Source organism: Gnatocerus cornutus, chromosome 3, assembly GCF_029298725.1.
Source record: "Gnatocerus cornutus isolate USDA-ARS CGAHR chromosome 3, icGnaCorn1.1, whole genome shotgun sequence".
NCBI lineage: Eukaryota > Metazoa > Arthropoda > Insecta > Coleoptera > Tenebrionidae > Gnatocerus > Gnatocerus cornutus.
This window is the reverse complement of record NC_142235.1, coordinates 14,653,100-14,668,565: the sequence shown is the minus strand read 5'-3', so window position 1 is coordinate 14,668,565 and position 15,466 is coordinate 14,653,100. Positions and strand designations below refer to the sequence as shown.

At 32.4% G+C, this 15,466-nt stretch overlaps 1 protein-coding gene across 2 annotated transcripts in view; it reads left to right on the top strand.

The window, feature by feature from the left end:
• Positions 1–1,134: 1,134 nt before the first annotated feature.
• LOC148177320 (GAS2-like protein pickled eggs) overlaps positions 1,135–15,466 on the top strand; it is a 20,605-nt gene continuing 6,273 nt past the window's right edge. Inside the window, exons 1-3 of one of the 2 annotated variants that reach the window (XM_088032630.1) lie at positions 1,135–1,350; positions 1,468–1,688; positions 12,821–13,137. In XM_088032630.1, the coding sequence (XP_087888756.1) occupies positions 1,515–1,688; positions 12,821–13,137 (491 nt within the window). In that variant the 5' untranslated portion in view covers positions 1,135–1,350; positions 1,468–1,514. Of the gene's footprint in view, positions 1,689–12,820; positions 13,138–15,466 lie in introns of both variants that reach the window. The other variant, XM_088032629.1, reaches the window with a different exon arrangement.

Sequence of the window (15,466 nt, the reverse complement as noted above, 5' to 3'; positions counted from 1 at the left end):
CTTCTCTCAAGTTTTCAATTTTCTAAATAATCATTTTAGATATTCGAATTCCTGTTGTCTGAAACCTCTAATTTCTCAAATCTTTTTTAGGTTTTCTACAGAAAACTCATTAAAAAAACGCTGCAACTCTCATGAGCTTGAAAAATTGAAATTTTCTCTACTTTGAAATTTTTTTCAATTTTCAATTAAAACTATCTTGAGACTCTGTCATTACATAAAATCGTCTTTTTCTCAAGTTTTTGGTTTCTCAAATATAAACATTTCAAATATCCGAATTTTCGCTGTCGAAAATCTTAAGTTTTCCAAATATGATTTCATACTTATTATGTTAGAAATCTCAAAATTTTTGTTTACTCAAATTCTGAGACATAAAAGTTTTAGATTTTCTACTTGTAATAAATTTTTTATTCTTTGAAGTAATTCTGAGAGTGTTGTCATTACTTAAAATCGTCCTTTTCTCAAATACAATCATTTCAAATTGCCAAATTCTCATTATCTAAAATCTCTAGTTTCTCATATTTTCAAAATTCTGAAGCGTGCGAATTTGAGATATTCTACTTTCTACTTCTTCATTGAAGCAATTCTAAGAATGTTGTCTCTACAAGTTGCAAAATTTGACATTTTCGTAATTCAATAATTAATTAGTGATTAGTACGTAATTAAAATTTAGCGCCGCTCGAATAAAATTTTGGTGTTTCTCAATTTATTCAATTAGAGCCGCTTTCATTACAGTAACTGAGGCGCGAAATTTCAAATTGCCAAATCCGTCTTATTTAAATTTATAATAATAACCAATAACAGACCACAAGTTCAAAAAACAGAAGTATATTCAATATATTAAAGATTTACTAAAAGCCAAATCCCATAAAACAAGAAATTTACTCTTCTCGCATCGACAAATTAGCATTTTAATCACCTAATAAAATTCGCTAAAAATACCATTTATTCCCTTATAATTTTATTATTATTATTGTAAAACCCGCATTTTTAACTTTATCGTTTTATTTTATAGTTCTAATCCACTTAAACCGAACTCTGAACACAATAAATAATTCATTAAAAAACATAAATCGATTATTCTTAATCCCACTCGTCCGCGCCGCCTCTGTCTCACCCTCATGCGCCTGCCATTTCGATCGTCTGTCAGCCACCCCAAAGGGTGTCTGCACGTCGCATCCAGTGTGCGCTACAATTAACAACAAACAATCGAATAACGCTCAAAGAAAAAACAAAACCAAGTAGTTTTCACTCTTCGCTCCTGGTCGTAGTGTGCTGTGGAAGCAGTGGTGGGTCCGCTCGCTCTTTTACATTGTCAATGAGAGGTTAGATCCAGTTGCCTTAGAAACGTTGGTGAGTCGTGTTGCAAAATGTTGCGAGCGAAGTTAGCGCAGTTTTCGTCGTCTCTATAATCTCTTTATTTTACTATTATCGGTCCGATAAAATTTTCTTTATATCTCCGATTTTCAGCCTAAGTGTTCACTTCGCGTGATGCAGTGAGTGCCCCCAACGAAACCATGAGTACGGTCCTGTTAGAAGCACGGCCCTTCCGGCCCTTCCGTTCCGGGGAAGAGTACCTGGAGGCCATGAAAGAAGATCTGGCGGAGTGGCTCCAGACCATGTACCCCCATCTGGGAATTAACTCTGATAATTTTATGGATAAACTCGAAACGGGGATCGCTCTGTGTGTGGTAAGTTGCACCACCATCCATGTACCTCTTCGCGTGGTTTTCAATGGGGGGAAGTACACAATTTACGCAAAATTTGCGCTAATTGGTCGTAAAACGGTATTGTTGTGGTCTGTTTACGGTCGTTTATTGCGTCATCTGCCATTACGATAATTGTTAACAATTAATCGATCACGAAATTCGGCGTAAAACAGATGAATAACGCTCCCGGAAGACTTGGTCATGGTTGGCGTTGTCAAAAATTTGGCGTTTCGACCCTGAGAGAGCGCGACTATAAATGGTAAATTCGAAATTAAATTAGAATCCTTGATCTACGCAATTACGAATCCTTTTGAGATAATTGGACGATTAAGCTACTGGAAATTGGATTTATCAGATGGTTGGTTTTGGCGACGTGAAAGTTTATTTATTGCCTTGAAAGATGACGGGGTTCTAATGGTCGGTGGGCATACTAGTTTTTGATAAAAAGAGAAATTCCGTTTTTTGAGTTGTGCAACGGAATTATTATTAATGGGCAATTTGCTAATGGTGATATATGGGGTCTAAGAGCACACTTAATAACGGTGGACCGAAAGTAGAGCCTTGGGGCGCGCCTTTGGTTGCTCGAATTTGGATGTGATTCAGTGGGGATTTTTGTTTACTTGTGATATTTTTAGGTTTTATCTTATTTGCGGGAAGCGGTTTCTGTAAAGAAGTGACGTACTAAGATATGACGAGATGTCAAAGCTTGATATATCATTCAGCCACCAGAGTGGAGGAAGTTGAAGATAATTTCCAATTTGAAACTGATTATAACATTTTTGGGCTGTGGGATTATTAAATCTTGCAATCAACAAAATGGATTTTTTCAATTTTTGTTATCGCAATGAAAAAATGAAGTATAGGCGATATTTTGGCAATCTTTCAGCGTTTTTATGGAAGTTGGGATTCGTACTTATGGTTGTTTGTCGATTGATATTTATGGAAATTGATACTTATGTTTTAAAATCATTGTTTGTACTTAATTTAGGCGATGGATATTTTTATCTTATGAAAAATGCATTTCAATAGACACTTATGGATATTACTAATTTGTACAAATTTTAGAGTATTTCTAACAATAGAAGTTGCGGAAATTGTAATTTTTGGCTTTGTTAATAGATTTTACTAGAAGTTGACAAATCGTGTTTTTGTTTTATGAAAGTTTGAGATTTGTGTTTTGGGTTTTTCACAGATTTGTAGATATTCACTTGAAGTTCGTATATTTTTCCTAATAGAGATTTTCTGCTTGTTCAACTTTAGTGACATTTTATGAAATTGAAAATTTGTGGTTATACTTTTTTATCAGAAGATTTTTATGGAAGTTGATGATTCGTGTTTTTGCATTTTTGTTAACAAATTTTTATGGAAGTTGGAGATTTGGACTTTTGGCTTGTTGTAGATTTGTATATTCCTTAGGAGAGTATTTTTGATAGTAGAAATTTTCATTGGGTTCAAATTTGTGATATTTATGGAAATTGATCATTTGCATATCTGCGGTTGTGTGATTTCGAGAAAATCTCGTGTAGTCTGATTAATTGAACCAAACTTCTTGATTTTTTATGGAATTTGAAAATTCGAAGGTTTTACTCTTTTATCGGAAGATTTTTATGGAAGTTGACAAATCGTGCTTTTGCTTCTTTGCCAACATATTATATATTATGGAAGATGGAGATTTGTGTTTTTGAGCTTTCGCAGATTTGCAGATATACTCTTGGAGTGTATTTTTGCTAGTAGATATTTTGAATTCGAGCTACTTTAATTTACGGAAAATGATCATTTCGATGATTTCAAAAAATTCTTTTGAAGTCTGATACCTAATTATAATTTCTTGACTTTTTTATAGAATTTGAAAATTCGTGGTTTTACCTTTTTATTATGAGATTTTTATGGAAGTATCCAAGTCGTGCTTTTGGTTTATTGCCAACAGAATTTTATGGAAGTTGGAGATTTGTGTTTTTGAGTTTTCAAAGATTTGTAGATATTCCTTTGGAATTTGAAAACTTTTCCAAATAGTTTCCCTAACTCTGTGATCTTTATGAAAATTGATAATTTGTACATTTGCGTTTGTACGATTTCAATAAATTCTCTTAAAGTCTAATAAATTTATTTTTTATGGAACTTTTTACCACAAGATTTTTATGAAATTTGACAAATCGTGTTTTTGCTTTTTTGTGAATTTATTTTTAAGGAAATTGAACATCAGTCTATGTAGGCTTTCGCAGTACAGTTTTGTCAGTAGAAATTTTCTGTTGCTCTGTTTCATTGATATTTATGGAAATTGATCATTTGTACATCTACACTTGTACGATTTTGACATTCTCTTGGTAATTATTAATTATAATTTCATAATTTCATAATTTCATGGGACTTGAAAATTTGTGGTTTTATTCCCTCATCAAAGTTTTATGGAAGTAAATGTTCGTGGTTTTGCATATCTGCCAATGTAATTTATGGCAACTGACAATTTGCGCTTTTGCTTCTTTCATATTTCCGTAGGAACAAGTGGGTTTTATGGAAGTTGGCAATTATGAATTTCTTTATTGCGTAATTGAAGGAAACAGGTACAATTTTAGAGTGAATTTAGATCTTTTGACTTTCTACGTTCATTTAAATAAATTAGAATTCACTCTTATATGGAAACTGACCATTCGTGTTTTTGCGATTTTTTCATATTGTAACATTAAAAAAACTGACACAATTTAGTTACAAAGTTTGTGTTTTATGACGTTTACCCCATACATTACATATCTTTATGGAAACTGATCATTTGTACTTTTGCTCTTTCGACAATTTTTTATGGAACTTGTAGATATGTGCATTTGCTCTTTCGTTTCCGCAATATTTATGGAAATTGATTCTTTGAACTTTTGCTTTCTTTGACTTTTTTATGGAGTGCGTGACTATGATTGTATTTTGCTTTAGATTGTTTCATATTTCTTCAGGTGTTGTGTATTTTATGGAAGTTGGCAATTATGGATATCTTTATTGCACCATTGAAGCCGACAATGTTTCTGTGTCATTGTAAAACAATTTTATTGTCTAATTGAATCAACTCGTTTATAGATTTTTACGGTTTGTTATTTTGATTTTCATGGAAATTACCACTTCGGGCTTTTACTTCGTATGGAATTTGGACCTTTCTTCTTGTGCTTCTTCGAGACAACGAATTTTATGTAACTTGCCGAGTTATTTGGCGTACTATTTTCCAAAATTGTTGCAACTTGTCCCACAAAGTGTCGAAACTCGAAAGCGTCCCAAATGCAACAACTGGTGCCCCCAGAGCCAATATTGACTTTGACGCCACCAAAACACACAAAGCTCTCGGTTTCAAGCAATCTCTAATAAAATTGTGAAAGTCTTAATGCTCGGTTATTACGCCTATGATTTATCGTCAGTTTTCTTTGACAGATGAATGCAGGACCGGCCTTAATCGTTCCGACCTTGACGACGACATTCTGTTGTTTATTCGCAACTCGCGTAGGCCACCATTAAGTAATCTCCCCAACCTGTGTCGTTTCGTCTCCCCCAAAACCACCCTCATACTCGCAACCTCTCGAAATCCCAAAACATGAATGGAACGAATGCGAGTCCGTTATTCTTGTGGTTTTTTCTTATTCTGTTATCCGAGTGAGTGTATTGTGAGTCATAACAAGTTGCCATACCATTTTCGATCGATTCGTAGGTTTCGATTTTAGATAAATCCAGTAATAAATGCGTCGCGAATTTTCGCCAGCAAATTATTGGTTCGAAATCTGAGTGGTCACGGCTCTCTAATTCTTTGCGTAATCAGAGAGAAAATTGCGTTTTGTGGGTTAAAAAGCGTTTTTGGTCAACTGTGGAAAATGATTTAAGATTGAAATGTCATCGCGAAAGGTCGAAGACGCGAATTAAACAATTCTGTAACCTTCTTGTGCTAGAAAGTTGGCACTTGTTTGCTTGAGACTTCGGTGTGGCCAAATTTAGAGAAAAACTTATTGCCTTGACTTATTATCTTCGAAGATAAAATGACAAGGAAGGTTAATTTATGACCATTGATACTACAAATGTTTACTACTTGGGAGGTGCAAGGTCTTACGAGACTAGGAAATTGCATGAATTTATTTCGGGTTTCCTAATCGCACCCATAAATCAGTACCAACGAAAAATGAGAGTTTGGGAAAATATGTGATGGAATTATTACGTAAACGACACGTGTGATTGAGCAGCGGTTTCTTAACAATGACAGTGATTGTAGTTTTAGGAATTTTACTTAAAAGTTGCGCGACTAGATCATATTCGATTTTAGCTATATCGTAGTGAATTCTGAGAAGTCATAAAGATAGCTGTGATATTGGGTAAACGTGCGATTACATAAAATTTGCAATCGGAAATACGTCCATAATCGACAGTTTCCAGAAATCCAAATTACCCTGAGAGGCTTAACAGCACAAATTTGCATTTTCCATAAAAAATGTACTGTCATTGATACAAAGACTCAGTGATGGAATCCATAATTGTCAGTTTTTGTAAACTCAACAGTTTATTAAAGATCCTATATCAAAAGTACGAAATGCTAACTTCCATAATAAAATTGTGTCGTTCGTTCAGATGACTAGGTACATATATAAAATTGATTTTTTCTGATAAAACAGAAATTTATTTTAAAATTGTTTTGTTTGTTTAGTGGTTTGGTAAAGTTGTCCATAATCTCCTGTTTCCATGAAATTCATCGATTTTTAAAGAAATATCAAAAGTACAAATCGTCAAATACCATAATAAAATATTGTCGTTTAATCAAATAAAGATACGAAATCAATTTTTTGTAATAAAACTCAAACTCAATCTGAAATTGTTTTGTTCGATTAATGATTTGGTAAATACGTTCATAATTGGCAGTTTCCATAAAATCTACAGTTCTTTAAAGACACATCAAAGGTACATAACGCCAACTTCCATAATAAAATGTTTTTTCAAATGATTGCAAAAAGTTGAATTTTTCTATTAGAACTGAAATTGTTTTGTTCGTTTAATGGTTCGGTAAAGTTGTCTATAATTGGCAGTTTCCATAAAAAAACATCAATTTTCAAAAAAATATTAAAAGCACAAACTTCCAAATGCCGTAATGAAATATTATCATTTATTCAAATGTAGGTAAATAAAAAGTCAAATTTTTGTAATAAAAATCAAACTCATCCTGAAATTGTTTTGTTCGATCAATAATTTGGTTAAAACGTCCATAATTGTTAGTTTCCATAAAATCTACAGTTCTTTAAAGGTACAAAGCACCAACTTCTATAATAAAAGTTTGTCGTTTGTTCAAATTAATGCCAAAAGGTGAATTTTCTTTACAAAACTAAAATTGTTTTGTTCGGTAAAGTTGTCTATAATTGCAAAATTCCATAAAGACCATCGATTTTTAATGAAATATTAAAAGTATAAATCGTCAAATGCCATAATAAAATATTGTCGTTTAATCAAATGAAGACAAGAAAGCAAATTTTTGTCTTGAAACTTAAACTCACTCTGAAATTGTTTTGTTTGAACAACGGCTCGATAAAAATGTCCATAATCGTCAGATTCCATAAAATCTTTATTTTTTTAAAGCCATCAAAGGTACAAAGCGCCAATTTCCATAACAAAATTTTGTTGTTTATTCAAATGAATGCAGAATGTTAAATTTTTCTGATAAAACTGAAATTGTTTTGTTCGTTCAATGGTTTGGTATTGTAGAGTTGTCTAATTGCAAGTTTCCATAAAAACTATCGATTTTTAAAAAAATATCAAAAGCAAAAATCGTCAAATGCCATAATGAACTATTGTCGTTTATTCAAATGAAGATAGAAAGTCAAATTTTTGTAATGAAGTTCAAACTCAACTTGAAATTGTTTTGTTTGATCAATGACTCGGTAAATACGTCCATAATTGTCAGTTTCCATAAAATCTACAGTTTTTTTTAAAACAACTCAATGGTACAAAGCGTCAATTTTTATAACAAAATGTTGTCATTTATTCAAATGACTGCAAAAAGTTGTTTTTTTTTTAATAAAACTGAAATTGTTTCTTTTCGTTCAGTGATCCGGTAAAGTTTCCTATAATTGCCAGTTTCCATAAAAACCATCGATTATTTATTAATGAAATAGCAAAAGCACAAATCGTCAAATGCCATAATAAAATATTGTTGTTTATTCAAATGAAGATTGGAAGTCACATTTTTGTCATAAAACTCAAATTGACCGTGAAATTGTTTTGTTCCATAATTGGCTTAGTAAATATGTCCATATTTGTCGGTTTCCATAAAATCTACATTGCTATAAAGACATATTAAAGGCACAAATCGCCAACTTCTTTAACAAAGTTAAAATTTTTGTTAAAAGTTGGACTGTTTTGTTTGTTCAATGGTTCATTACCGTCGTCTATAATTTCCATAAAACCATCCATTTTAAAAAAGTATCAAAAGCACAAATCGCCAAATTCCATAATAAAATATGGTCGTATATTCAAATTGCTCAATCTAGATAGTTGCCTGTTTCCATAGGCTAGAGATATTGAAATAAGTTCAAAATACCAAAAGCTCAAATCCTCATTATCTATAAAAAACTATTTAATTAATTCAAATAAGTAGCAAAACAACAATTTTTGTAATTTGTAAGAAACTCACTTTATAACGTGTCATTTAACAACAAGAAGAATAAAATTTGCATCAGCATTTACTTTTAGCTCAAGGACTCAGCACAAAGCTTCAATGTTTATTATTTAACCATATTTTATTTAAATGTTTAAAAGTTTATAAAAAACTTCCTAAATCCGTTCCTCTTGACATTTCTTTTTTATAATGGTCGTAGGTTTTGGATTAAATTAACGCTAAATTTAAAATCCTATTTCCACGGAGCGTTAATGGGAAAAAACCCATTTAGTTAATTTAAGTTTGAACCTCTTTACCCTCCCTCTCGCGCCATTGTCGTCCCTCACGCGAATTTCGACCTCCCCTCTGGCGCCATGACCGGCTGCGCCCGCTAGATGTTAACAGCGTTGTCGTGTTCAATTGTCTTTCGACTCCCCTCTTCCGTCCTATTCTATTTTAAGCACTTCAATTAAACAAAAGCGACAAGAGAAGTCACTTCTAAATTAGGCCCGAGATTACCATAAATTAACTTGCGGTCAACGTTTCGCTCAGCACCGACGTAATCCGATCATTTCGGACGAAAAACTCATTACGTCACTATTATGACAGTTTCGACCTTGCGTCCCGACGTCGAAACCGGCCTACTTCCCTCAAATTGAATTATCTAGTGTCAATAGAAAGCGATGTGCATTTATCCGTTCACTTGTTCAACGCCTGCAGTTGTTTACACCTGTATTGTTTGGAGGGGAGAGCCGAGGGATGCTTCCCCTCCGGCCGCCATTTTTGCACGTTTCACAAATAAAGTAGGCCGCGGCCGGAGGGCAACAGCTGATCGCTAAATGGCTTTTACATCGCAGACAGCTGGGCTTCGATTCTAATGTGAAATCGATAAGCAAACGACGGTGAGCGATGCGAAACCGGTCGATGACCCGGAGCCCAAAGTCGTGACCTTGGCGGAGGGTGGACCTCCCCTCCAGCGGCCATCTTTTCGGATTTCCTGTACGCATTTGGAGGAAGGAAATGGGAATATCGTGACCCGACATCCGGAGAGTAAGTCGTCGTTGCATATTTAATTACCCCCCCTCGTCTCTGTAACGGAGCTAACGTCACGATTAACATAAAAAGGTCGAGTCGACATGTGTTTTACATGTGTAGCTAAAAGTAAGCGAAAAAATGTCATTTTTCCGAGAGAATGATCGGATCACGACGACGATTAGAAAGTGTGGGCGGCGGAATCAATTGTTATGGTATACCCAAGTCATTATGAACGCTGCTTGGGGCGAAAATTTCCAAGCGATTTGATCTGGAGAAAATGGCGGACGAGGGGAGGCTAGCACGAGCTAGGAGATGCCCGGAGCGAGCTTTCGCGAGACAGCCAAGGGAATTCTTGCCCTCGTTAGTTCACTTTTTATAACCTGCAATAAAATGTGTAAATCTTAACACAATTTTATGGTTCGGAAACAATAAACAATTGCGGTTTTGTAATGGCGGCGGAGGGGAGGCACTTTTTCTATGGGGTGCGTTATGGCGGCGCGAGGGGAGGCTGTACGACTAAAGCGTTTGAGGGGAAGCTTGCGTCACATCCTCATTACTCAACTATTAGTAACGTTTTATCGGGACAATAAAATGTGCAAATCTTACGAATTTTATGGTTTAACTGTATGGAAACAATCGAGGTTACGTCAACAACTACGTGGTTGGGTTCTTGATATTTGAGGAAACTGTTTTGATTGGTCAATGATTCGGTTTTCATAAAGCTTAACGATTTTTTAAGAATTATTTCAAACGCACAAATCGTCAAATTCCATATTGAAATATTAGTACGAAGCTCTAATTTCCATATTTTTTTTCAGTTATTCAAATTAATGCGGTGAAATTGTTTTGTTCATTCAATTTTTTGGTAGAGTTATCTATAATTGTCAATTTCCATAAAAACCATCGATTTTCAAAGAAATATCAATAGTACAAATCGTCAAATGCCATAATAAAATATGGTCGTTTAATCAAATGAAGATTGGAAATCAAATTTTGTAATGAAGCTCAAACTCATTTTGAAATTGCTTTGTTTGTTTAATGACTAGATAAATACGTCTACAATTGTCAGTTTCCATAAAATCTACAGTTCTTTGAAGATATATCAAAGGTACAAAGCGCCAATTTCCATAACAAAATTTTGTCGTTTATTCAAATGAATGCAGAGAATTGAATTTTTCTAATAAAACTGAAATTGCTTTGTTCGTTCAATGGTTTGGTAGAATTGTCTATAATTGCAAGTTTCCATAAAAACCATCGATTTTTAAAGAAATATTAAAACCACAAATCGTCAAATGCCATAGGTAATAAAATATTGTTGTTTATTTAAATGAAGGTAGAAAATCTAATTTTTGTAATGAAACTCAAACTTATTTTGAAATTGCTTCGTTTGATCAATGACACGGTAAATACGTCCATAATTGTCAGATTCCATAAAATCTATAGTTCTTTAAAGACATATCAAAGGTACAAAGTGCCAACTTCCATAATAAAATTTTGGAGTTTATTCAAATGAATGCAAAAAGTTGAATTTTTCTAATAAAACTGAAATCAACTATTGTCATTTATTCAAATGACGATAGAAAGTCAAATTTTTCTAATGAAGTTCAAACTTAACTTGAAATTGTTTAGTTTGATCAATGACTCGGTAAATACGTCCATAATTGTCAGTTTCCATAAAATCTACAGTTTTTCAAAGGTACAAAGCGCCAACTTCCATAATAAAATTTTGGCGTTTATTCAAATGTATGCAGAAGTTTGAATTTTTCTTCAAAAACTAAAATTGTTTTGTTTTTTCAATGGTTCGATAAAGATTTTTAAAGAAATATCATAAGTACAAATCATCAAATGCCATAATGAACTATTCTCGTTCATTCAAATGAAGATTGAAAGTCAAATTGTGTAATGAAGTTCAAATTCAGCTTGAAATTGTTTATTCAATTAATGGCTCGGTAAATACGTCCATAATTGTCAGTTTCCATAAAAGCAAAAGTTCTTTAAAGACATGTCAATGGTACAAAGCGCCAACATCCATAATTATATTTTTGGTGTTTATTCAAATGAATGCAGAAAGTTGATTTTTTGTAATGAAACTGAAATTGTTTTGTTTATTCAATGATTCGGCAGAGTTGTCTATAATTGTAAGTCTCCATAAAAACCATCGATTTTTAAAGAAATATCAAAAGCATAAATTGTCAAATTCAATATTTAAATACTGTCGTTTACTCAAATGAGGATAAGAAAACAACTTTTTGTAATAAAGCTCAAAGTCATTCATAATTATTTTGATCGATTAATGGCTGGGTAAATACGTGCATAACTGTCAGTTTCCATAAAGTCTATAGTTTTTTAATGACATCAAAATGTAAAGCGCTAACTTCCATATTAAAGTTCTGTCGTTTATTCAAATGAATGCAGAAAGTTGAATTTCCTAACAAAACTGAAATTGTTTTGTTCGTTCAATTGTTTGGTAAAACTGTCTATAATTGTCAATTTCCATAAAACCTATCAATGGCACAAATCATCAAATTTCATAAAATGGAAAGTACAAACCGGCCTAGGGTTGGTGGAACGATCCACCAGATTAAAATCGTTATAAAAAGTAGTTTAACAGTGATTAATAAACCAGTCATTACGAACAGGTTGTGTGTTCAATTATATGAAAATTAATAATAACACTTGTATGAAGACAAATAAAGACATAATAACCACCAACCTATAAATATTGAAATTTCTTTGTAATTTATGTAAACGGTATGTCATAAAAACTGTTCTATTGACAGGAATAATTGAAATGTTACCGTTAATACAGTAGACGCCTTCTATATCGACGAAAACAAGGGGAATTCTGATTCTGTATGACTTCTTGCTTTTCTTCGAGAGGAAGTCACCTTGTCTCCTAACGGCGTGACCAAATGTGGCACAATGTCATATCGATAACACGTGCAAAAACAAAACATCTCTCTGCTTCCCAAAAAGGAGAAGACCTGTAACAAAGAAAAAAAAAACTTCAGAGCATTTAACATAAAGGTCAAAAAGTGAAGGAATCGCCTTGCTAAAACGGCGCTTCGATAAAAATGGGAAAACTGACTCACCTGTCGGATCCATGACATTGAGCTCCGATGAAATCAATACCTGCCCATCGACCTCAAATAAATCTCATTCAAGGTTGCCAACCTAGCCCATATAGGGAAATGAAAAATCGACCTGGCGCCGTTTATTACTCCAGTAAATATCTCGGAATGTCCTTTTGTTTGTAAGGATATTGTCCTTATAAGTCTCTGTTATTGAAAAGCAGTCTTTCCCCCATGCCATCATTGTTTTTGTATCGACTGAGTCAGCAAGGGCGATGCGGTACATTTTTGGCGCGAATTTCGATTATTGACCATGGTTGCCACTTTCACTGTTTCCTAATATGGCGACATCGCCGACACCTTGACACGGACACTTGTTGACTATTTAAAATTGTGCGTTTTTACAGCATGCCAATGCCGTTAAAGAACAGGCGAAGGAGTACGTCGAGAAGAAACAATTAAAAGTGAAGAGCATGACGAAGTCGGTGACGGGGAATCTCGGACAGGCACAGAATTTGGTCAATATTCCAGATGTCAAGTATTTTGCCACCGCCAAAGCACAGACTTTCTTCGCAAGAGACAATGTGTGCAATTTCATACATTGGTGTCGGAATTCCTTGAAGATTATAGAGTGTCTTTTGTTCGAGAGTGACGACTTGATTATGAGGAAGAATGAGAAGCACGTCATTTTATGTCTTCTGGAAGTTGGAAGACAAGGCGCAAGGTAAAATAAATTGATTCAAAACTGAACCTCTTTTTGGAAATTTAAGTCTAATTTGATTCAATTTATTCGATTCCCATTTCAGTCCAAAAGGTCAATTTAATTTACTTCAAATTACTTCTGTTCAATTTAGCTTAATTTAGTTTAATTTGTTTCCGTTGGACTTAATTTAGAGCGGTTAAATCGAATTTCATTTCATTTTGTTTTAGTTTATTCAGTTTAGTTTAATTTGATTCAATTTAGGTAAACGAATTCATTGTCAAATTAATTTTATTCATATAGTATTCAATTCAATTTGATCGAATTTAATTCAATTTTAAGAAAATTCGGATTTAATCCAATTTACTTTAAATTTACTCAATTTTAGTCGAATTTGAAAAATTTTATTCGAATTAGTTTAATTTAATCAAAACTAGTCGAATTACAGTCAAGTTGTATCGTTGTAATTTAATCATGTTTGCTCGAATTTGATTAAACTTAGTCGAGTTTGTTTTAAATTTAGCTAAAGTTGTTTAGTTTAGACGAAATTGACGCGGAAAAGCTCAATTTTATTTGATTGATTTTAGATTTATTCAATTTTAGTTGACTCTAACTTGATTTATTCGAATTTTTGACGATTTTATTCGAATTAGTTCGCTTTGATCAAAATCAAAAAGTCTAATCACATCATTGTATTTAATCAAGTTTACTCGAATTTGATTTTATTTAATGGAATTCATTTTAAATTTAGCTAAAATTATTTAGTTTGGACGAAGTTGCCGCGGATAAGTTTAATTTTATTCGATTTATTCAAGATTTATTCAATTTTAGACGAATTTAATTTGATTTATTTCAATTTTAAACAATTTTATTCGAATTAGTTCAATTTAATCAAAACAAGTCGAAGTGGAGTCAAATGATTTTATTGTAATTTAGTCAGATTTAGTCGAATTTGATTAACTTGAATCGAATTTATTTTAAATTTAGGCAATTTTCAAATTTGGATTTATTCAAATTTAAACGATTTATTCAATTTTGAATTCGAATTAGTTCAATGTAATCTAAACAACTGAAGTCACGTCATATTGTAATTTAGTCAGATTTAGTTAAATGAGGCTGAACTTATTTGTTATTTTAATTTTTATTATTTCAATTAGTTCAAAATTTAGCTAAATTAAATTAATTTGTACGAATTAGTTCAATTTATTTCAAACCATTTCAAGCAGTTTGGTTGAGTCTATCCGAGTTTGGCCAGACTTTATTTAATTGTAGTCGAATTTAACTTGATTTATTTGAATTAGTGTTGATCGAATTAATTCAATTTAATCTAAACCAGTCGAACTGGAATAAAGTCAGATCATTGTTAATTCAGTCAGTTTCAGTAGAATTCGATTAAATTTATTTGAATATTTATTTAAAAATTTGCTGAATTTAGTTAGTTTAAATGAAACTAGCGCGGATTAGAACTTAGTTTAAATTACTTTAACCAAATCATTGACTTTATCCGAATTTCGTCAGTTTTATTCAATTTTAGTCGAATTTAACTTGATTTATTCACATTTGACTCGATTTAGTCCAATTTAATCAAAACCAGTCGAATTAGAGTTAAGTGATATCATTTGATTTGGTCAAAACTGATTAAATTTGATCGAATTTATTTAAAATTTGGTTAAATTTAGTTAGTTTAGTCAAAAAAGGCGCAGATTAGTTCAACTATTTCAAATTACTTTAAGCAGATTAGTTGAGTGTATACGAATTTCGACCGACTTTATTCAATTTTAGTTGAATTTAACTTGATTTATTCGAATTTGAGTCAATCTTATTCGATTAGAACAATTTAATCAAAACCAGTCGGACTAGAGTACAGTCAAATCATTCTAGTTTAGTCAGATTAACTTGAATTTGATTAAATTTATTCGATTTTATTCAAAGTTAGGTAAATTTAGTTAGTTTGGACGAAATTGGCGGGGATTAATTCAACTTATTTTAAATTACTTAGGCATGTTAGTTGAGTTTATTCGAATTTCGACCGACTTTACTCAATTTTACTCGAATTTAACTTAAAATTTAACTTAATTTATTCGAATTTTAGACTATTTTATTCAAATTAGTTGAATTTAATCTAAACCATCAGTCAAATTAGTGTCAATTATATCATTGTCATTTAGCCAAAATTGATTAAATTTGATCGAATTTTTTGTACAATTTATAAGTTTAGTCGAATGCAGTTAAATTTAATCTAAGCTAGCTCTAATTTAGTCCAGTTTAGTAGAATTTTATTCGAATTTGCAACGATTTAATTCGAATTGAAGTCAAATGATATTGCAATTTAGTCTGATTTGGTCGGATCTAG